The 25,183-nt window shown below is 41.7% G+C and overlaps 2 protein-coding genes across 2 annotated transcripts in view; both read right to left on the bottom strand.

The window, feature by feature from the left end:
• The window catches only part of RPLP2 (ribosomal protein lateral stalk subunit P2), a 483,637-nt gene that overhangs the window by 261,691 nt on the left and 196,763 nt on the right, over positions 1–25,183 (bottom strand). The window lies entirely within an intron of this gene.
• Positions 9,987–25,183, bottom strand: part of PNPLA2 (patatin like domain 2, triacylglycerol lipase) — a 73,735-nt gene continuing 58,538 nt past the window's right edge. Inside the window, exon 10 of the mRNA XM_073604822.1 lies at positions 9,987–20,727. Within this exon, the coding sequence (XP_073460923.1) occupies positions 20,433–20,727 (295 nt within the window). The 3' untranslated portion in view covers positions 9,987–20,432. The remainder of the gene's footprint in view (positions 20,728–25,183) is intronic.

Here is a 25,183-nt window from a genome sequence, read left to right as displayed (position 1 = left end):
TTATTTACCATGGGTATGCTGACATGGGAGGCACCAGGAAAACGGAAAATTGAATACTTACCTTTCCGTAATTTTCCTTTCCTGGTGCCTGCCCATGGCAGCATACACCCTCCCTTCAATGATCCTTAGCGTTATGAGATCTAGTTACAAGAATACTGACTAAGGGGAGGAACTCTTTTTTTATAGAGTTAAAATGGTCCTGTGGGTTGGTAGAGGGCGGAGCAACCAACCATGGGTATCATGGGTATGCTGCCATGGGCAGGCACCAGGAAAGGAAAATTACGGAAAGGTAAGTATTCAATTTTCCGTTTTCTTGTTTTAGTAAACTACTGAGTCAAAATAATCAGGTGAGGAGTACTAACAATACCTTCAGTGGATCAAACTAAGCATAGAGCAAGGAAGAGAGGAGGATGACAGCATCAGGGCTTGTTCCACGTTAACAAACAACAGTGCCTAGATTTTTCATATAATACTGAATTGTTAATACTGAGACTCAATTTTAAAGATACTTTACTAAAATGATATGTAGGCTGTTGCTGGTCTTTTTCTGAAAACGCTATTTATCTGGCTGTCATTAGAATCCAGTGGTTTTGGTACTTTGTCATTGTCCTGGAACAAATATGCTCTTAAAATAGAATTCAATGGTCCAATTTTTTGAAGGAATACATTGGGGAATATGTGGGCACAAACACTTACTGTAGATAGTAGTCACCACTGCTGGCTCTGGGTCTCTCAGCACACCTTCTCTGAGCTTGCTGTCAGGGAGTTGGCCAATTGAGTATCAGTAAAAAAATTTAAAAAAAAAAGGGGGGGGGGAGCAGGGGAGTGGCTTGCCGTGTGGCTGTGTGCTTGAATGAACGCACAAAGTACTGTAGCACACAACCATCTGGCAGAGCGCAAGCAAACAATAGGATAACACAAAGTACAGGAGCCACTCTTGGGCCTGGTTCACACCTATGCAGGTTGCATATTCCAGGTGCATTTTCCAATACACATTTTTGATCCATAGATGTCTATGGAATCAAAAACAAGACCCTGGCACTTTTCATACAATGCAGATGTGCATGGGACCCATAGGAAACCATGTTAAAACTGAAGACTTAAGTGCGTTTCTGCAAAACTGAAAACGCATAAAAAAAAAAAAAAAAAAGTGTGAACCAGGCCTTAACCTGGATAGCGCTTAGGGGACCAGGTCATTCACCAGGAAAAATAGACTTCAGGACATCAAGGATCAGAAAAAAGAGAGTGTAAGGTTATCAGTATTTGAAACCGCAAAAAAAGTTTAACTTTGGAGTGGGAGTAAACTCCCACACATGAATTTTACCTATAGGCCTATAATAAGGCTTACCTATAGGTACTGCAAATATCTCCTAAACTTGCATCGTTTAGGAGATATTTACTGTACATGCAGCTAGTGACATTGTTAAGGAAATGATTAAGAGCTCCAATCGAGCCCAAGGTTATCTGCTGCTGTCTCTAATTGAAAGTGTTGATATGCATGCATATAAAAGTAAACACTCTGAGACACGCTCAGCTCCGTTACTTGTTACACTTCTAATTTATTCAAGGCGGTGCTAATGTTTTATACACACAAATACGTCATTGCTATGTTAGTCTAATAGATACATCTCATTGGTTAAGATAGAAAAAGAAAATGGAGAATCTTCATAACGAGGTCTGACTGTCTTTGGTTTTATCTTCAGTTCCGCGTTCTTCTGATGTGTGGGATGTAGGGGGTACCCGCCATCTTGAGAAAATATAGGAACAGAGCTAATCTGTATACTTATATAATGAGTAAGGAGAAAAATATGTATGCACATAAGAAAATAGACATTTTCAGATTATTATTATTATTTACATCACATTCCTTCACAATCCCCCCTAAAATGACTATTTTCTCTTTTCTGTCCCTAATACTAAAGGTCCCACTTTGGCCTGGCCCTTCTCCTCAGCAACTCTTTTAGGCTGTATATAGAATTGGGCAGCAACTGTTCACTTCCCTCCTCGATACAGCTGGAGAGGTGCAGTCAGGCGCTATCTATCCCTAAAACCCTATAGGATTGTGAGATTTTGGACAGGCAGTGACTGTAGAGGAGTGAAGGGTTTGTCATCTTCCATCATAAGGAGGTCCTCTTCTTCTTGGTGAAGAAATGTAGGTGTGCTATTGTCTACAGCCTTGCTCATTAACTTTTTACAAAAGGTAGAATACAGCATACAATCAGGGCTAAAAGAACCAGGATTATTAATACCGTTACCCGTATCTGGGCGAGCACCTTCTGCCACCCACTCATCCAGCTAAAATATTGGTCCCATGGGTCTGTGATACCTGAGTTCTTCTTCAACTCCAGTGACAGATCTTCTAATTTCTTTATAGCTAGAGTAACCTTACCATTTGGGCCAGTATTATCAGGAATGTATGTACAACAGGTTCCCGTTTTTTTCCTATGATTTTACAAAACACCTCCTTTCCCAGCTAGCACCATGTCTAAGGCCATCCGGTCCTGGAATGTCATGTAGGAAGTGTGGGCTAACTGGTCAGCAATTCGCTGGAGGGCATCTTTAGAGTAATTTACAAATCTCTGTTGGTTATAATATGTGTAGTGTCATGTCACCTAGAGGCTGGGTGACAGATGCACACCGTTGGGATCAGGAGTGCACTGCAAGGTAGTGGACCCTACGGCTGACTGCTGCGGATTGTACCCTGGGAGGTTCAGGAAGCAGGTCTACTGGATCACTGACACAGATCCCACTGGGAGCTAGAGCATAGATTCCCCAGGGTGCGGAGTCTAAGAGCCAGCAGGTGTTCACCAGAGCCTCTAGTGGTGAGGATGGACTGCGCTGCAGTCTGGCTCCAGGTCGCGGCCCCCAGGGTCTCACAGCTCACGCTCACGGTAGACTACAGGAGAAGAGGAAGGAGGGAGCTGGCTGGAACATCAGGGTCACAGGAAAACAGGGATGGCCGGGAACAGGCCAAAGTCGGTAACAGAAATCAGATGTAGGAAACATAGCAAGTACACACAGAGGCTAACACACAGTGGTTGATCAGCACTGCTGGCTTGCAGTGCACAGGTTAATATAGGGTTCCCTGATAGGGCCTGGGGTGGGGCCATGCTTATAGGAGAGGTTACAAAAGCAGTCTGGTGAGGGTCAGCTGGTCTCTAGAGATGAACACATGGAGACAGGTATGCTGATCGACAAACTCTATTGCATAACCATGACATGTAGTTAATCCAATCTACATTCTTGCTGACAGTTGTTATGGGGATCAGACTCAAAACCAGCTTTTACCTGATCCCTGGCTTTAAACTCATCAGGGACCCCCCTTGTAACCCCTATGACATGTATGTATACATGAGGATCAAAGCTTCCGGAGAGAGCTGCTCGCTTCCTCCTCTGACTGTGTGCTGGGTCAGTGCATGTATCAGGGGTATCTTTGGTTAGGATATGGGGGCTTTCTATTTTCATCTTTTTTTGTCTAATGCACTCTGTGGTCGCCCAGTCTGGCCCTGTGTTCCAACCCACTGGCCCCAACAGAAACCACAACTCTGTCCCCAGTAACTGTCTGTGTGGCATACATATATGTCCTTACCGTCAGGGATATCACTGTACCAATGGCATCACCATGAAGGGTCAAAAGGACAAGGTACTATGTCACAGTAATCTAAGGTAAAGGTGGTCACATGTGTACCTGAAGAGTTACACAAAAACGTAATTATGTTATCATTTTTGTGATGGCCACCTCCTGGGCCACTCCCCCCTAGATCAAACAGAAAAAGAATATGCAGCACCCGAAAACACGCTCTCCTGCAGTGATAAGCGTGCATTCAGGTGTTCTTCCTGGCCAACTTTGACTGAGGTGGCTGTGATCAGCAAAACTTGGAATGGACCATCATAACTTGGCTCAAGTATCTCCAGACCGTAGTTGGTGTGTTCCTGTATCTAATTCAGGATCTGGAATGGAAGAAAACACCTGGACATGCATTCAGGTTAATTCTCGTGATAATGTGGTTACATAATTAGTCAACACATCAGACTGTAACTGTAACTGTTGTGGAAAGTAACAACCAAGTCTGGGAGCTGAACCAAACAAAATTTCATAAGGGGATAGGGCATGTTTCCCCTGGGGGTGTGTCTGACACTGAACAGGGCAATGGGCTAACTGTCTGGCCAACTCATGTTAGTCTCTTGGGCCATCTTTAACATCCTGTTTTTAGTGTCCCATTCATCCTTTCTACCTTCCCGCTACTTTGAGGGTGGTATGGGATGTGTAGTGCCAACTGAACCCCCAGTGCTGCCCAAATCTCTTTAGTAAGGGTTGTTGTTAGGGCTGGTCCCTGATCTCTCAATATCACCTCTGGGACCCCAAATCTACATACTATCTCACTCAGTAGTTTCTTAGCTGTGGTCCTGGCAGTCATGACCACTTCCACTAGGGCGTATTCGAATCTGCCACTTCTTGGCACTTGAGAATGATCAATTTGCATCCTCTGGAAGGGGATATAGGGCTTTTGCCAGGTGCTTCTTCTGTGCATCCTGGGTTACATTTGGTGCAGATAATGCATGATCTGCAGAAGCTGTCGGTCAGTGGAGTAACTCTTGGTGCAACACTTGTTGATAAGAGAGTTCATAAAAGTCTTTGTCAAGTGGGCAGCTCCATGTGCCCATTGCACCACAGCTGGGTACATACTCCTGGGTAGACAAGGCTTCTTGTTGCACTCGAATAGTCCATTTCTGAGAGTTGCTCCTCTCCGTTTCCAGCTTTCCTTCTTATCCACACTTGTTGTTTCCTGTAGTTCTTTTAGATAAACTCTGTCCACTGGGAAAGTCTGTAAGGTAAGCACGGGGTGGTCTTCTTCTACCACCCTGCTGTCCACTTCCCGTGGACCACCAGCTGTCTGTTTGGCAGCTGTATTGGCTCGATGATTGCCTTAAGCTTCCTTTGAGTTCATTTTGTCGTGTGCTTTTACTCATAATAGTCACTTGGGTTGTGAGAAGCAAGGCATCAATCAAGTTTTCACAGGTGTTCCTGCAGCCATCAGGAATCCTCTGTCCTAGATAACACCATAATCATGGGCAATGCTGAAAGCATATCTTGAGTCCATATGAATGTTGGCTCTTTTTCCCTCTGCCCATTTACGTGCTGTAGTAAGTGCTTACAGCTCTGCCTCCTGTGCAGACATCACCGGTGGTAAGGCTTCAGCTTGTAGAACAGTGTTTTCAGTGGTGACCGCGTGTCCTGTGTGGTCATGGGGTGACAAGTCAAGACTCTACTCCTCCTCCTTTCCCCCCTCGAGAAGTGGAAGAAGGGTGGTAGGGTTCAGTGTTTGACAACTTAATAGAGTAATGCTGTCCAGTAGGAGGGAACACAGGAGTCTCAAGTGTCTGGTAGTGGACAAGTGTTTTGGCTGGATCTAGGTTGAATATGGCAACAATGTCATGGGGAGCAAGCAGAACGAGGCAGTGTCCGAGGACCAAGTTCAAAGTTTTGTCAAGCAAGGCTTGTGTAGCAAAGCCAGCTCACAGACACAATAGGCCTCCTCTTGCTACCACATCCAGTCGACAGGAATAATATCCTACAGGGCGTAGGCTGATGCCGTGTGATTGGGTGAGTACACCTGCAGCATGTCCCAGACGTTCGGATACAAAGAACTTGAGCGTTTTGCCGTAGGCTGGGAGCCCTAGCGCCGGGGGTGGCGCACTTAAAGGCTTCAAACTTTAGATATTTCTTCAGGAGACATCTGGAAGGGTCTGATTGCAGAGCATCAGTAGGAAGGCTTCTGGAATCCATGCTCTGCACTCGGAAATTAGTCCAAGGAAAATGACAGGTGTTGAGCACCACTGCAATTTGGGCTTTGAGGCTCTGCAGCCCTGGTTGGCAAGATAGCACAACAGGCTTTCTGAGGTGAGTTCAACAGGGGGTAAGTCAGCTGGACAAAGGAGAAGGTCATCAACACGTTGGAAGAGAATCACTTCCGGGTGTTCCTCTTGTCATGTGTCAAGGATGATAGCCATAGCTTTTGCAAACTGGCTTGGAAAGTTCTGTGCCCCTTGTGGCACAACTGTTTAGGTATGTTGCCGTTTCTTTCCGTGGATGAATGCGAAAAGGTACCAGCAGGAGGGGTGAGGGTGGACACTGAAGGAAACGTTTGTAAGGTCCATCTCTGTGAGGTACTTTGCAGTCAAAGGCATCCACAGTAGGTACCTGGTTCTCTTTTTAGGATTCTCTTCTTGGGGTTATTGTGGTTTCCGGGGCAATGAAGCGCCCTCTTTTAGCTTGACTGAAACTGGTGGCACCTTTAAGTTACCGTTGTCTTCCGGTCCTGTGGACCATAGGCACGCAGGGATTCTGTCAAGTACTTCCTGCAGTATTGAACTTGAAGTTTTTGCTTCAGTAAGTGTCATCAGGAGAGGCTGAGAACATAAAGCAGATGAGTCTTCTAAAGATAGGGGAGTATGTAACTTCACCCCCCCTTCAGGCGTGTCCTGATTGAGGCCTGTAGTCCGGACAACACATCAGCTCCTAGTAGATTTAAGGGACATGTAGAGGACACCACAAATCTGGCAAGCAAATCAGGAAATGGACTGGAGCGGGGCACCCCATCCATTCCTACGCAGGAAACATCAATAGTGGAAAGGAAAGAATTATTAGGCAGGTTCACCGCCCTCAACACACTTTTGGCTGCACCCCTCTCAATGAGGAAAGTGGTAGGTTTTTTCGTCTGGGACATCTTGGGGCTCTGCCTTCTTTTCTGAAGTGACCCCGTTTCCCACAGTTGTAACAGGTGATCCTTTCCCTGGTATTGGGCAGTGGTGGTGGACTAGTGTAGGCGGGATCTTCGTCATGGGTTACCATGAGGGGCGTTGGTTTTTTACCTTTTTGATTTTCTATACCTCTGGTCACCAACAATAAATCAGACATTTTCATTGAATGGTATTCAGGGCGGGCCACCATCAGGCCTTTTCTGATATCCTCTCTGAGCCCTGAAACAAAAGCAGTTGATAACATGTGTGTGTGTGCGCCTTTATGAGTCTAGCATGATACTTCTTCACAGACTCCCCTTTATCTTGGGTAATATCTTGGATTGTGGTGGTCTGATCCGTCAACTTCTCCTTTGCCCAGTCGTGGAGTTGTGCACAGAACTCCACGCCTGAGGTGTAGGAAGTGGCACTTGTCAGGCTGGCATCATTGAAGGCCGTCTGCATGACTGGCCAAAAGACACGTCCTGCTTTGATTTGGCATAGGCTGATCAAGTCTCTCCAGGCAGCTGAGTAAGTTTTTTGTATCTGCACTATCCTGTGGTAGAAGGGAATTGGCTGCTTCTCTGGGTCAGGCAGACTTGTCACTAAGGCCGCTGCTTGTGATAGAGTAAAAGCGACATACATCACTGGTGCCCCTTCTGGTAACCGAGACTGTTGTTGGGGTGGGGGCTGGCAAGGGGCACTGTTCCTTACGGTTGCCAGCATGTGTTTGAGATCCTCTCGGAACTGAGAGTCTGGAGCCGGATTGGGGGTTAAATCAATGGGTGGCTTTGCTGCCTGCTGTTGGGCTTCCCACTCAGATGCTTCTTCATCATTAACATATCCGGCCTGGGAATGTGATGCTCCCGTATTGGGGAAGACAGGTGTGTGGTATGAACCATCTTGGTTTAAAACAAAGGAGGGCTGGGTACAAGCTGTTTAAGCTTACTGGGTGTACCAAGATGGCCGCCGGCAGGAAGTGCACTGGACTGGGTAGAAAGTGAAGGCATGGGTGCACTAAGATGGCCACCGGGCTGAGTTGTCACAGTGGGTTGTGCTTGGGTGGTGAGAAAGGAGTGGTTGTTAGACGGAGGGCAGTGCTGTCCCTCCCCTCCTTTGTTTCAAGTTCCAACATATCATCAGCTCTGTGATACACATACATAATACAATCGCCATCTTTCTTAACTTCCTTTATCCAATTTTCTTTATCACACAGGATTTTTCTCCCCGTTTCTTTAGCAACATAACTTTCGCCACTTCGTTCAACTTTGTTAACTATTTCAACATCTTCTTCTCTCCTTCTTTGCAATATGACTTTCTTTACAATATCACTTTCTTTTCTCTCTCTCTTTCTCGGCTAACGGCTTGAGAAGAGAATACATACAACCAAGGGGTTAATATTTTTTCTCAGTGTTCTTATCAACAAATTCCTTCGGTGGGGCACATAAGACTAATGTACGGTTAATCTCAGAACAAGAACAAACACGTCAGGGGTAATAGGGAGCAACGTAGCAAACAGTAAATCACAAATACAATCACGACAGGACATTACACCTGCCACTCTTCGAACTGCAAAATTTCAGCAGGCTAAAATAACCACAAGGGCAGACCACCCTGCAAAAATAAACCCGTTTTATAGACGTTTGCTACAAGGGAAACCATCTCATTCCAGAGACCGATAGCTCATCTGGAGATGAGACCACACATTCACACATGTAGCACTTTAGACTGCAAAGCCAGCAGCTAAAATAACCCTCAAAGGTTCGTTAAAACCCCAGAGTAAACCCGTCTATAAACGTTTTCTACAAGGGAAACCATCTCATTCCAGAGACCACACATTCACACATGTAGCACCCTTAGACTGCTGAGTTTCGTAGCCCAAAGAATGGCAGACAGCGAACAAATACAGTCAGCAGAAACCCATCAGCAGGTTCGTTAAAACAACCTCAGGCGAGGAAATACCTGCCTCTAAGACAGTCTCAGCATACCGACAGAATCCAGCCGTCATCCGAAAGATAAGAGAGTCGTACAGTGGTAAGAATATAAATCAAACTTACCGGTACTGTTAGGGCTGCGCAAAGACCCCCTCTGTTATCTTTCAATTAACGCCCGAATGCTTGTCGCGGTATGGCTTCGACTGTAGCCTGAGGTCCCGGGTTTCGGCACCATCTGTTAAGGAAATGATTAAGAGCTCCAATCGAGCCCAAGGTTATCTGCTGCTGTCTCTAATTGAAAGTGTTGATATGCATGCATATAAAAGTAAACACTCTGAGACACGCTCAGCTCCGTTACTTGTTACACTTCTAATTTATTCAAGGCGGTGCTAATGTTTTATACACACAAATACGTCATTGCTATGTTAGTCTAATAGATACATCTCATTGGTTAAGATAGAAAAAGAAAATGGAGAATCTTCATAACGAGGTCTGACTGTCTTTGGTTTTATCTTCAGTTCCGCGTTCTTCTGATGTGTGGGATGTAGGGGGTACCCGCCATCTTGAGAAAATATAGGAACAGAGCTAATCTGTATACTTATATAATGAGTAAGGAGAAAAATATGTATGCACATAAGAAAATAGACATTTTCAGATTATTATTATTATTTACATCACATTCCTTCACAACATCACCAGCACATGCGCTCTGAAGAAATGGCCTACTGGGCCATTGTTCTGTAAACAGTGGCTCCCATGTGCATGCGCGGGAGTGACGTCATTGCTGCTCTGGCCACTCACACAGCCAGAGTATGCGAACCCAGAAGGAAGACCGGGTGAAAATGAAAGCATGGTCAGCGGCGACAGCTCCCTGCTAGAAGGGCTTCGATCTAAGGCAAGTTTCACATAAGGTGCTAGTATGCAATGCATACTAGCACTTTAGAACTTTTCCTTGCAGGTTAAAAATAAAAATTGCCGGCGGTTTACTACCGCTTTAATATCACTTTAAGGTGTGCAGACTTCCAGTGCCTGCATGCTTGTTCTGAGTCAGTTACTGGGAATTCATTGAAGTCAATAAGTCAGCATAACAACCAGGTAATTTAAGAAAGGTCAGCGGTGGTAGCCCATATATTTTATTCAGTACAGGTCCCTTTTAACAGACTCCCATTCATATGCTGCAAGAGTTGGTACAATTTTCTGTTGCACTTTCATAAAATAAGGAACAAAATCGTTTACATGCATTTTACTGCTCCTGTAACGCACAGTGCCTGTCACAGATGACATTCCCTGCCCACAAATGACAGAACAAAGGCATTGTGCAATCAGACATTTAATGTTTATATACATACATACATAGAAATTGTTAGTTACATTTTAACAGCTGACAGTGTCAGATAAGGAAGGAAAAAGTGCAGCAACAGTGAAATCTATATACATATATAGTACAACACAGGATCATTTGTATGTGGGATCACACTCACCTATGCATAAATATTTTAGCTCTTTAGCCCCAAAAAGACTGCATAGGCTATGTAGACATATATTGAACCAGATATGAAGACATTGCAAAGAAAAATGATGATGTGCAAAGTGCAGTACAAAAGCAGGCAATCAAATTCACCTTCCATCAGTTTAGATCAGGACAATCAAAAATAATCGTTGGTTGGTGACTTCGCACACTGGTATTTGCCTTTATTAAATAAAACAAAAATAAAATGGAAATACAAAAAGACACACATGCAACAACTTGAGATATTATAGAATACACAAAATGTGAAAAACCTGGTCTTTCCAGGAACGTATAAAGGACCTTTAAAAATTACTGCTAAAATATTGTGGTTTGTGAAGAAAAAGGGTTTGCTACATGTAAGGGCCCTTTCACACAAGCTTTCAGTTTTTCAGGCGGACCCGATTGGAAGCTCCATGCAAATCTATGGGCAGGCTGATGTAGTGGGACTTTGTTTGTTTACACCCACCTAAATCCATCTAGGTCCGGAGAAAAAAAAAAAAACCATGGAGGACTGTGTCCTTTTCCATGTTTCCTACTTAAGTAGGGTATGCACTAAGAAAAAGAAAAAAAAAAATTCTGTATGAGGCACAATCGTTGAGTTTTCGTATGGTGTGTGCACAACTTTCAAGATCCGATTCAGACTTTCCAAACTAAAATTTTCAAAGGGACAAACTCCAAAATTTATCTCGTACATGAACAAAACCAAACAATTTCATTGAATGTGTACGGTTTTCATCCAGGAAAAAATTGGATGCGAAAGACTGCACATTATCAGAAACACGTAAACAAACAAATAAAGTTGTTGTACGAGAATTAATTCCATCATCGGTTTCGACTTGCTGTGAAACAACGAGAATAATTGGACGATCGTTCACCCGACTTATAGTGTGTACCCACCCTTAAACATGATGGATCAGATGTAGCCTGATGTAAACGAACCCAAGTCTGTTTACATCTGGTCGCCCATAGATCCATCACAGGTCCGCCAGACACCAACTCAACAGGTATAAATCTAGAAAAAAAAAAAAACTGACATCCAACCCGTTCAGCTCCCATTCAGCAGAACAACTGCTCACAGATCCTCTGATGAATGGAGCGGAGGGGCTCCATGTGAAAACCCTTAGACTAACTGCACTACTTAACTTTGCTATAACTTTCACAGGCTACAAGAATAGTAGGGTCCATGATAACTGCAAATACTTTGGCACTGTCCGATTGTCTGCAATTACTGTGGGTTACTGCCATCAATATTTCAATTCACCCGTCTATTCTAGAATTTAAATGTGGACTCATACAAAATACTTTTTATCCTTACAACCCCAATCCATACAATTTAAAAAGCCATTTTATTTTAAGTTTTTCCATTTTTTTTTTACACTGCACTGTGCTCACCCTTCTTCATTCTCACCTAGTCAAGAACGACCTCTCCTGCACTCCTGAAGCCTCCAGGGATTTGCATGTCCTAGGAGGCGTCAGCAGGTCATCCCGAACTAGGAACAGCCAGCAGGTCATCCCGAACTAGGAACAGCCAAATCCCGATGACATCAGAAAGGAAAATGGCAGCTCAGGACCTGGCATGCAGCAGTGGATGAACGGATCAGGACAACACTAGATTTGCTGGGCGTGTACGTATATTTTTTGAGGACGACTGTGTGGACAAGGTAAGAGGGGAAAAAAAAAAAAAGAAGAAGAATTAAACAAGGAGTGAAGCTCCCCTTTAAGTGGTACCCATTATTGGCCAATAATAGATATACATTTAAACTACAAACCTTGTGCATAAAGCAATGACTAGATGCACAATGCAAGACTTTAGTATTCTTAGGTTAGGTACAAAGCCCATGATCAATGCCGGACATTACTGCAATTTTTTTTTATGGCACAGTAGCAGGTTTGTGGCTATGCCCATGTAGGAGAACTCTAATGGAAGTCTGCATAAATTGCAGCACAAGCTAGACTGGTAGTGCTACTGGAAATGTGGCAATGCCCACTTCTACTGCAAAGTACCTAAATCTGGACTAACAAGTTCTGTAATGTTGTAGTATAGAACCCTGGACCTGATGATCATTCAGTACGAAAATGTTGTATACATTTAATGGCCAGTTCTGTCTCAGACTTCATCCTATGACGCAGTACTGTGAAATATTTATAGAGTTCTATACATACCAGCATTGAAAATGTTGCAAGTTTACATTTTTGCAATACAGTGAATTCCCTTGGGGCAATTCCATCTTTTGCTATAGAGATACTAAAATGTTACCAAATTAAAATTTGACATGTCACACTGATCTGTGTAGGCCTCAATATTAACTTACTGGCTTCCTGCATAGGATGTATGAACTTGACATATATATCCAACGGTTCTTATCTGTGATGCCTGTTAAATGTTTCTATAGTGAGACCGATAGGAAGGTTTACATGTTATCAGCAAGAACCGCAATACATGTTTACAATGTTCTTTGAAGCCCCAGAGTTCAGAAATAACACTAGAATGGTAAGTTTTAATGTTGAAAAACCTCAATGCCTAATTGAACTTTCTCAGTTTATTCCTATAATTCGTCCAGGCTACAAATATAGTAATGAATATGCTGATCCTTTACATTTTTATTTTTTATTTACTCCTAAGGTGCTGCAGCAATGGTTAAATTACATTAATGATCTCTTGACGATCCTGCAAGTGGTTTGCATGAAAGTGGTTAACCTATTTGACAGGATAAACTGTAAAAACAAATAATGATAAGCAACTGTACTGGAGGATTTTGTTATTAATTTATTTATTTATTTTTTATCAAATGCGCTGAACAAAGAAAAAAAAAAAATCTACACAATTGAGGTGGATGGAGGAATCTCCCCCACTGGGACACTGTATTCTGACAGAAGAACAAGCTGATCAGCAGCTGCAGCCAGTGATTGATGGAAAATTTTCCAACATGTCCCTTCAACAGCTATCAATTAAACAATCAACTTCTGTAGAGCAGAGGAGCCCACGCGCTAATCAAAATTCATCCACTTTCTGCTGGACCGGCTGAATTCTGATCAGTATACGGCCAATTTAAGCTTTAATAAATACCACACTGCCCCACTGTTTAATAATTATACAGGGTTATCTCATGGCGATTACAAAGCCAAGAGCACTGGAAGCTTGGTCAAAGTTACAGAGATAGTGATAAAAATAGCTTTTTTGATACCGGCATTTTGAACAAGGGACCAAAAAAAAACTAAAGCGGACCCTGTGTTTGTATAAGGCAGACCATAGATGATGCAATTTCCTGTGGTTGAAGGAAAGAAAAATCACTCTATTCCCCCCATCAACAAAGACTGCGCATCACACAGAGATCTGTGAATGGAAAACTACAAGGTCCGGCAGCCTTTGCGGCTGTCGGCTTGTAGTTTTCCATGAACTTCCATGGCGCTGCGAGTGCTGTGATATTTTATTCATTCTTTGTGTCAGCAAGAGACCTGGATATCATCAACCTGCTGATTGCTGCTGCAATGCTTTCCAGGCTCCTGCAACAACAAAAAATAATAAATGCACTTTTTTTACCTACAAAAAAAAAAAAAATATGCATTTATTATTTTTTTCTGAAAAGGTAACCTTATCCTTTAAAGAGATTTTCATAAGACAATGAAAAACCCACATGTATCAAGGTTGCTGATGACTATTACCCATCAGTAAGACCCCCATACACACAATTAGATTTTATAAAGATTTTTGTCTTTAGATTTACCAAAACCATTGAGTGCAAGGGCCTGCCTGATTGCAAATTGAAACTCTTAAAGTTTGACCTCATATTATATGGTTTTGGTAAATCTGAAGACAAAAATCTGCAGGAAATCTAATAGTGTGTATGGGGCTTAAGGCTAGCCATAGTTGGCTCTAAGTTTGGCTTGATTCTAGCTGAAATTTGAGTAGTGGGTGATCCTTGCACCACCTGGATCAATGAATGTCAATTGATGTCAATGGCGCTGAGTGGAAAGTTACCGAGTCGTATCTGTTCAGGTACTTAGGCAGCCACGGGTGCTGCAGCTGCCCGAGTACAATAATCAGCAATGTAGAGTCCTCCTTCCACACTGTTTAGCGTGGATGGGGGAATCTAATGAATGAGAGAAAATGGAGCCATGTATAGCTAGCTTAAAAAAAGGCACAAATTTTAAGAAGCATTCTTCCCGAGTGTGAATCTGACAAATGGTGTGATAACAGATATACTGTAATACCATAAAAAATACTGCGCTATCCCATAAGTGAAAATGATCCACACATGTGTTTAGTGAAAAAACCAAGCAAACAAAAACAGGCAAAAAATAAAAAATGCTGCTGCAACCTTAAATGCGAGACAACCCCCACCTTACTAACTGTACAAATAGTAGGCTGCGCTGCTAATAAATGACCCCAGGAAGACGACAGATTTGTCGAAACGGCGTAGGGAGGAGCGGCGTGCTGACGTCACCACCACACCACGCTGAACCCGGAAGGAACGGGCAGCAGCTGAAGCCGGCCGGCGCATTATTGATTTTAGAGGCCATCTTTTACTGCACAATGTGTAAGTGCTTTTCTTTTATTTAATAAAGTTACTTTTAACTGTATCACGCTATGGAGCATTTTTCTTTGCATTTATCCATGGATTGGGAGCGGATACATCATCTTTAGGCTGATTCCCTGGAGAGGTAGCCTGTGACATACGCACTGACAGAGACCCAGTGGCTGGGGGATACAGCCACTTGCGTGTATGATCTCTCTGACAGGAGATCTTTGGATCTGGTAAGGGGCTTACCTACTTGAGGTGGAGGAACTCCCTATAACACCACGCTTCTCACGGAGATAACTTTCTCCCATCACTTGAAGGAAGGGTGTCATTCTCTCTCTATCCAACTATTTTCTGCACCCACAAGAATTTTAGTTCATTTTATCTTATGATTACATGGACTTGATTCAATTGTTTTGATCACTGAATTTCTTACTCACCATTTCTGCATGCGATTTATGCCTTTTCAATATTGCATTGTTTATTATTTCGGCCACATTCAATTGTTATGAAATACTTTGCTTATGTTCAATTGTCACCAAGGTGGCCGTATTCATTATGATCACGTTCATTTATTAGCAGCGCAGCCTACTATTTGTACACATAACAGATATACTGCAGATTATATTCTATTGCTTAAACTCAATGGATTTGTGTCTTTTCAAACTAACTATGTAACCATATGGGCAATACAGGTCATCTAGTGCTATTCTGAACATACAATGCCTCCATACCAAAAATTATGAAGATACAATCATCCTAAACAATATCTAAGCTTACAGACAAATTTTTTTTTTTAATAGATATGGTTAGACCTTCTGTCAGGCTATAAATGCTCGGGGCACGTGTGAGGCACTGGATCTTTGATTGGTCGTAATCTGTGATCAAAACCCGAGCACAGTGGCTCCCATACACTAGAGGGCTCTCAGAATGCACCCAGGGACAAATCCAAAACATCTAGGAGCACAAAGTGAGCTATTCTCATAAAGGGGGGCTCTGTAATCACCATCACCTGTTACACCTTGTGTCATTCTAAACAAAAATAATGAACTTGTATTTTTGGATTCTAAAAACTGGTGTGGTTCACACTTTGTGCTCTCAGACGTTTCAGACTTCAAATGCGGTCTGTCTCCCCATTTAGGTTTGGTTTTGTCAGATTTTTTTATTCTGTCTGGATCCTCACACAGGGGTTAGCTTTTCTCTTTTTGTTCTGTCTGACAACTGCCACCTGTACAGTAAAGGCTCCTCACACTTTGAATGTCCTCTGAAGAGCAATCTGCCGTTTATCAAAAGGCATTTGACAGGTGGTGAGGAAGCGTTATGTCACCTCCTCAATTAAACCTGTAATGCCTCACTTCCGCACCACAATAACATGCATTGCATGTGGGTGTCACGCAGCCCCATAGAAGTTAATGGGCGAGTTTAACAGACAGTGCTGCCTGTCAAACTCTGTACTCCGAATTAAAAATGCTGCAGCCACGACATGTGTATAACCCTGTTCGGCTGTATTGGTACACTTCAGGCGGGTGGGCTGGGAGGTGGTAAAACCACGGCTCAGCTGTCTGTTTTCACCAACCCTGGCCGTCTATCTGAAAAAAACCCTAAGTGGAGGGGAAATGTCCTTCATTGGGATACCAACATTAATAAAATACAGACAGAGGTTCTAAACCTCTCTATCTGCTAAAAAAAATAAATAGTTTCTACTGCTGCTGTCTCAGTTTGGGGGAAGGGGAATGGGATTTCTGCTATTCTCTTCTGGCACCTCTCAGACAGAAAATAGAGAGATTTACCCTAATTGTTCATTCTGACATTTGTCACAACAGATAAAAAAAAAAAATCTCCCAAATGGAGACAGAGGTAGCAAGGAAAACATGACAAAAAAAAAAAAAAAAAAAGTACTAATACTTCCCCACTGTACATATAAAAAAGAAGAAAGAAGGAGGGGTCTGCCGGCCTTAAACATAGATGAGTAAAATTCACAGGTACAGTACAAATATTCCAGTTTTGGATAAAGTGTGCAAATAAGATCTACTAGTAGAAAAGGCATGCCTGATAACTGGAAGAAATAGTGGTTATTGGTTATTAGAGGACAGTACAATTTTCACAGCAAGATACATGGTCCTAGAAGCGGGATCACCCCACACATTCAGGGGGGTGTAGTTCAGACAAATTGCAGTATTAATGCTGACAAATAAATACATAAAACACACTATAATGACCATATGCTGGTTTCAGGATGCAACAGTGATTTTATTTTATTGGCAAATCACAGCAGCCGTGTTTAAATTTGAGGTAGAAAGAAAGTTTTGGGTCCAAAAGGCCCCCCAGGGTGAAAAAAACATTTTGCTTCATCTTCCTTATATCAACCACTTTGATACATGTGAGAAATGAATATATACTGTGTATAGAAGGCAGTCTATGTTAGTAAATATAATAACTGTAATAGTTAAGAAGTACATTAACATAAAAATAAAGCTGTACAAAACAAAAAAGTAATAAATAAAGAAAATAGAAATTTGCATTTTAAGATGCTGATTTTGTACAAAGGTTTTATAATTCCAGTGCTAAAAGAAAAAAAAACATGGCATAGAGCATTTCTCTAAAATAAAAATACAAGGGGCACAATTATCAAAGTGTCAGAAGGAAGGCTACTTTCAGTCCGTTAGCCCATGCCAACTAATTGGATTCTTTTTTTACTCTGCTGGGACTGGAGAAAATCCTGCCCATGAGTGCAATACTGTCAGAAGGATATTCCCTCATTAATAAAGCCCATTCAAGCAAAAGTGTGAACTAGAAAGGAGGAAGGTATTTCCCATAGAAACTATACTTGTACATTTTTAGGGCTGGTTTACACCAGAACAGCACTACAATGTGTGGTTACTTGTATGTACTGTGTAGCGAGTCTCCATACAGCAGCGCGTGCCAACACAATGCGGTGCCAAGCAATGCAATAAAATGCCTACATCATTTTATCACAGCTCACACCAATGCAGTGCTTTAGTGCGAAAAGGTCCTATGCAAAGCAAGGCTTTCTCCTTGTCCTTGCACTGTGTCTGTATTGGGCAACACTGTCCAACGTGGCACGAAGGGCCTAGTGTAAGGCAGCCCTTGGTGTGCCCAAAAAAACAGAAGTTAGTAGCTTGCTGCACACTAAACCTTCATATCTCTTTCAGACAGGCGGTCAGGGGTGGTAAAAACAGGCAGCTGAGCTGCAGTTTTACTGCCCCTCGACCACCAACCCTAACAATACACTCGGACAGGGCTGTACACGTGCTGTAGCCACAATGCTTCACGGCCATGGCACTTTTAACTTAGGGTTCATAGCTTGACAGTTGGTACCGCCTGTCATACTCACCAAATGTGTTCAATGGGGCTGTAAAAAAAACGCGAGATGAACGTTTGGCTCACAGTTGCAACACGGTCCTGCAACTTAAAAATTGCTGTTTGGCAATTTTACAAGTAAAGTTTAAAAAAAAAAATAATAATGGTGTTGAGGAGGCAGCAGTAGCACCACTACTATACTGCCACAGATTGCTTTTCAGAGGGAAATAAGAAGAAGTGCCACAAGTCTGAAAGAAGCCTTGCCTTCTATTCTTCAAGATACACAGGGCCCAATTCTCAATAAATTGAAACTTGTTTCTATGACCATTAAGAAAATATATATATATATATATATATATATATATATATATATATATATATATATATATATATATATATATATATATATATATATATACACACACACACATACACACACACACGTGTGTGCGTGCCCATCTATGATAAAGATTTAGCATTGATTGTTTTTGTAATCACATTTAAAATTAAGAAATTCAGTCCAATTCCAACCAAAGCATTTTTAATGCTGCTTGGCAATATAAGAACTATGAGATTTGAACTGTTTTCTGTGTGCCCATTGGAAATATTTTAAATGTGACACCAGGACATGAAATGAAGGGAGGTAACTTTTCTCAATTCCATTAAAAATCTTTTTCATGGTTGTTTCCCCATTGTAGAGATTTCCTATTATTGTCTGTTACCACAACAGGAAGTGAGGAAAATAAAATCTCCTTAAAGGGGACACAGACAACGATAAACGCTTCTCCACCCTATCCAATACCAAATCAAAGTTTTAGCTGGAGTTTGGGCTTTTATGACAAATATGGTTTAAATCTAAGCGATGGAGATTACACCTTCAATGCCTTTCAGAGTATTCTATGCATGAAAATCAACATACTTTCCCCTCTTAAATCAGTGATACATTTGTTATTTGTTACATGTTTGTGTTGCAATAAACACAAGTTAGACACTTTGGTACATTGCGGCACCATCCATTTGTTGTACCATGCCACAACATATGGCATCGCACGTTGGTTGCAAGAAAATGGGTCTTGTCTAAGGTAAGACACGTGATGGCAACCCAGTTAAAATGAATGGGGTGTCTTAACACAATGCACAATACTGTGCAACATAATGTGTGTGGATGCACTAGACAAATGTACATAGGCCCTTCAAAAATTAAATATTGCTGGAGAACATTTTACTTGATGTAGTTCTGCACAGTGACTGTCATTTGCAACATTGTCACATATCTGTCAGCCTTCTGAAGCTAGAAAACATGCCATACCCTCTTGAAACTGAATCTTAACCCAACTTAATATAAAATGTTATATATATATATATCAGGCAAGTATATATAAGAATATCTTTAGGAGGTTTCCAACTTGAGAGCATCCATGATCAAAAAACAGTTATTAACATTATAAAGTGGGGTTTGTGAGGCTGAAGAGGCATTTGGATGAAGATAATACAATTGTATGTAGGAGGCCATGTTATAGGGCCTAAGGAGCCTATCTGCCAAGGATTTCCTACATACCACTGCAGGAACTCAACTGGATTTGTCATCCAACTGAAATAGAATTCAAGAACTGAATGATTCCACAGAGCCTTTACTATTCCTGGGGCCACAGACAAACAAATATCCCAGAGAACGAAGGGCAGAGAGATATCTGCTTATCCTCAAACAAGTAGCCCGAATGCCTGGACTCACCACACTACTCTCCTAATGGTGATAGCAGGCACAGGTTGTACCTAGAAACAAAGGAAAAGATCAGGTCTGCTCACATTTTATCTGTAGACATTGAGAATATTTAGCATACAATGAAGAATAGAACTCGCTGTTTTTTTTTTTTTTTTTTTTTTTTTCCCACAAGAAAGAACTCGCTGGTTTTTAGTAATAGTAAACATATACCATTAAATTTACCACGAATCTTTGCAAAATGTTCTGTCTAACAAAAGGTGCCAATTAAAAGCACCCAATCTTACTTAATGAAATGATACCCAATACCTTGTATTCTTCTACTCATTATCAATTGCATTGCTTTGTTGAGTTTTAACACTTTTCTGATGACCCATTTAATAGCCACAACATATCTTCTTATTAACAACACTGGTATTTCAGCGTTTTCTTCGTGGTTAGCTGAATATGGTCCCACAAGACCATAAACATTCTCTAATGGCACCATCTTGTTTAAACTTCACTGGCATTTTCCAATGATGGATAATACAGCCCCAATGAAAACTGGTCAAGCTGTGTTTATAATACAATTTCACCATAGAACTATGAAAAAAAAAACCCTATATGTGGCCTTGGTCAAACATCATTTGGTAAAATAACCACTGAAAAATAAGGTTCTTATCCAGGGCTCTGGTATCCATATTTGGCCATCATGGTGCTTCCAAGCTGTTTTGTTTGGGCACCTCTACCATTAGCAGACTGTTAGGATCCATGGAAAGCGCAGAATGTTGTTGTGGCTGTTGATGGTGGTAGAGTGTAGCCTGCATATCCACGTTGATACAGAACAGTCCAGGTATCAGTTGCCTCTGATATTCCTCCCATTTCTGCATCATGTCCATTAAGGAGGTACTGCTCCTAATCCACCTGGGCAAAGACTCACTGGCTCCAAGGACCAAGGGAATAGGAAGGCTCTGAGATCTCCTGAGCTCCAAATGGTAGTATAGTCTAGACAAATGTGAGATAGTAAGAGAAATTAACATGACATTTCCTTTGGAAGTTCTAGATAAAAACATGATCTTTTTCAATGAGGGCCACCTTTCTGAAGGACAGATGAACGTATTAGCTGATTACAACATTAAACGAGACCTCCCACACACATTTTATTCTCTTCCCGTCTCCACTTTCTTTTGAGATTACTGCATTTGCACTTCTTATCACTTTGTGGACAATAATATTCAAATCCATGCTACCACTACATAGCCTTTTAATAAGTGATTATAAAATAGAATGTCAATGGTGGTTGATAAAGGTTTACATACCACAATAATCTACAATCCTCAATTGAATAACAACTTAAAAACTTTGAGTAAAGGCCCATGTCCATGGGCTTTTGTTCCCATCAGAACCGTTTTTAATCACAAGTCAATGGAAATGCAGATGCATTTTGAAGCAGGTTGATGCAGCTTAGAGGGAGGTCAAATGCAGGTCATAAGGAGGTCAACTAAAGACCAAATGCACCTGTCAATGAAGGGTAAGGACTGCACAGGGGCTGCCTCAGTCTGTAGAACTGTAATGACTGCCATATTTCTTCGACCCAGGAAATCCATCTCTAGTGTATAGTTTGTCATTAACATGAATGGCATCATGCAAGGCTTCGTTCGCACTTATGCGACTTGGAATCGAGGCCAGAATCACACCGATTCTGCCTTCGGATCGAAATCATGCTAAAATCACAGCAAAATGCACATTTGAGTGCTGCTCATCCTTAACGGCGCCACAAATGCAGTACAATTTTGGTGCAACAAAACTTGCAAGAACCACAGCCAAACACGCGTGTAAAAACGCAACTGGCTCAGGGCCAAAATTTGGTCCTTGAGCTTGTCAGGACAAGCGCGCATAGAAAATTCCATTATAGTAACCAGGCTGCCCTCTGCACAACACACACATAATCGTGTGAAAAATCGCCCACACAAAATTGCAAATGGGAACGCAAGTTCTTGCTGCATAAAATGTGAATAGAATCTTAATGACAGGCTCTGTGTTGTACCTGGGCTACCTGAAATGAGGAAATATGGCAAACATTACACTAATGGGCTTAGACAGCCTGTATACAAGACCCATAACTGATCTCAGATGCTTCTCAAACTAATGTCAAATGCAAGGCACAAAAAATCATACTGCATTTGCCCATTGACACAAGCCTGAAGGGGGCTTAGAGATCAAAAATAGCAAGCAGCAGCGGTGAGTATGAACCAACAGCACCCAATCACAGTTCAGTGTTCATTAGGTTAGCTCATTCTAAACTGCTAAAAGGCATTTTTTGATGGTTAGTAATGGCTTCCTGAACATGGTGGCTCTCTGTCCTAGATAAGAACAGTATGTGCAGAGAATGAACCCGATAAAAAATTTTACACAAACAATAAACATTTTATACAATGTTGATCAAATGAAAGACCTGGAGACAAGTTTACTGCCAATATCCTGCCTCTACTATGGGCCCAATAAGACTTCATTCAAATTACAAAGAAACGTTTGATGGTTGAACAGGTTTGCCAATAATGGTTCAAGATATATATCGGTTTATATCCTGTTTTGATACAAATACAGTACATGCATATACTTCAGGTCAGTTCAGCTGATCATTTAATTACTGTCAACATCAGGTCCTAAAAACACTGCACATTGTACATGTAAATCTTTCTGCAACAGTTGACGTAGGCCCTGTAATTATATTAAATCCTTCTGTTTTTGATGGTTTTCCCTGCTACATGAAACCTGGGTTTATGGGCTTATAATATCACTGAAAATAAAATCCCTCTTAAGCGAGACTAATTTCGGCAGGATAAAGCTGAGAACATTTGAGAACTTGGTAGTCAGTTTATTCCTGCTCTTTGTACAGCTCACAAATGTGTGTTTCTCATACTAGTAATTATTGTAAAAGACAGTCCTATATTATGAACATAGCTGATGTAATCTTAGATGACAGATTAAGAATTATTCATGAACAACAGGTCCCTCCAGAGATCACATGTGCCCTCTCACACTAAAGCCAGCTACACACTGACAGCTTTTTTTCGAGCAACCCAGCGGGTTGCATGAAATAAAACCGTCATCTCCGGTCAGGAGCCGCTGTACTAACCATGTAAGGTTAGTTCAGCGATCTCCCCTGCTGAGCTTTTGTGGTCTGACAGGCGGACAGGCCCCCTTGCCAGAACAGTCCAATCAGCACTCTGCCACTGGCTGAGAGCACTGATCAGGAGTCGGTTGGCTGCTGGTTTTCTAGAATGTACATCCGGCAGAAGCCTGCTTCTGTCGGACAGGCCGAAGGTCGGACATTTTTTTTTTTAACCGGCCGTTGACTCCCGACAATCGGCCTGTATGTATCCGACTTAAGGTCGGCCATAGACTGTTCGAATCTCAGATGGTTCAGTAGAAACGATCAACTTGGGTACAACCAGCCTGCAGGATCTACTTGCAATTATCACTAGCGACTGCTATAGGCGCTAGCAATAATCACTGTCTTCTCCTGGCGGAACGGCTTTGCCTGCCCCTGTCCCCCCGCCGGAAGAATACAATGTCTCAGCAGGAGGGAATCCCCGGTCAACACTGTCTGTGTTGATGGGAGAATCAATAACCATGGTTGCAGGAAAGAAATTTGCACTGTCCATGGCCTGCCTAACTCTCTTTAAACTAACACTACCCCCCTTGTAGCCCTAACACTCAAAGCTTTAGTCACACCTATGTGTTTTTTGTTGTGTGTGTTTAGCCATGCTTTACATGTTTTGGCAGGCCATAGGAGGTGCGATTTTCTTTTCTCCCACAGGTTTCCCCATCAGCAGACAGTGCTGACAAGGGAATCCCTCCTGCCGAGACATTGTGCTCTCCTGGCGACTGGGCAGGGGAAGCAATCCCTGCTAGAAACAGACAGTGATTAATGCTAGCGGCTATAGCAACCGCTAGCGATGATCGCATGTAAATCTGGCAAGCTGGTTGAACCCAGTTGATTGATTAACTTAGTACATTTAGTCTGCCCATATATTGTTCAAATCTGGGCCGGTTCCTGCTTAATCGGCCAAGATTCGAACTGTCTACGGCTGGCCTTACCATTGATTGACCCCTATGTAATATGCGTTTTGCTAGATACTGCATCAAAAATACAGCAAGAAGGACAGTTTATGGGGCACTGAAGAACACAGCAGGTGATCCTGGGCATACACCTGTCGAAGGAGTATAAATAAAACTTGTAACCTATATTCCACAGAAAGGGAATACATTTTCCCATGTATATCCATCAAGCTTATGAACCAAGAACCTTGTGAGAACTTTCACAGGGACCAGTTGGCCTAGGCATGGTCAGCTTTGTCTATTAAAATAATGTCTACCACACTAGCCCGTATATAAAGGCAACCACTGTCATGTATGATCATGAACTGGATAAGCAGTATATTTGTATACCTTTTTTTTTTTTATTAGTTTATCAGATTTTTTATGGAATTTTATAGATTTAGTTTTTACCATACTATTTCCTAAGTATTTTTAAATTATGTCTTGTGTGTAAGAAGACTGGCCATTGTGATCAGTGTTGTAAGATTTCTGGCTCATAGCGACACCTGCTGTCTAAAACATGAAACACCCACAAATTTGTAACAACACTATGATCCAGGTGACAGAGGGGAGTAGCTGAGCAGTGGGTTATGTAAAAGGTCTTATCGATGGTGACGATGAGCACTCCACTCCTGAGGAAGTCACTGATAACAAAATATGCTGAGTGAGAGGGGTCTGCTTCTAGGAACTAACTGCAGATGCTAATATGGAAGCAATAAAAGTAAAATGCCACTTTACTGTGTTGTTAAGCACTGAAATAGATTATTGATTTTTTTCTTGATTTAATCTGAACATGAATGTTCATACAGTTTTACACTATGAAAATCTCCTCCGTTTTAAAATCCCCTGGGATAGAATACCAATGAGGGATGCTGGACAAAGTATATGGATATATAAAATCCAGTGTGGACTGCCATTATCATTAGCTCAAGCACTTTCTGGCCCTACTTTTTCACATGTGGCTCAACATAATCCACAGAGTAAGGATTCCCCTCTGAGCACAAGACTGGCAATTGTGGGATTTGTTATATTGAATAGGACTTCCTAAATTTGGATTATTTCACTGAATGGACTACTCTATGGACTATTGAGCTATCATGCACCATATGGATATGTGATTATTGCATTTTGATATATAGTCATATCTTTTGTATTTTATGATTCATATATACATTTATAATTCTGGATTTTAGTAATTTTCCATTATTCACACATATTCATTTAACATACATGCACACTATATAAAAATTATTTTAGAAATTGGGGTTTTTTGTAGCGTAGTGTACTTAATTTTTATTTTGTGATTATCTCACTGATAAAAACCCAGCAGTGTAGTTTAGGGTTTTTTATTTAAAGT

Source organism: Aquarana catesbeiana, linkage group LG11 (genome assembly GCF_042186555.1).
Source record: "Aquarana catesbeiana isolate 2022-GZ linkage group LG11, ASM4218655v1, whole genome shotgun sequence".
Classification (NCBI taxonomy): domain Eukaryota; kingdom Metazoa; phylum Chordata; class Amphibia; order Anura; family Ranidae; genus Aquarana; species Aquarana catesbeiana.
The sequence above is the reverse complement of the archived record's forward strand: the minus strand, read 5'-3'. Positions and strand labels throughout refer to the sequence as shown.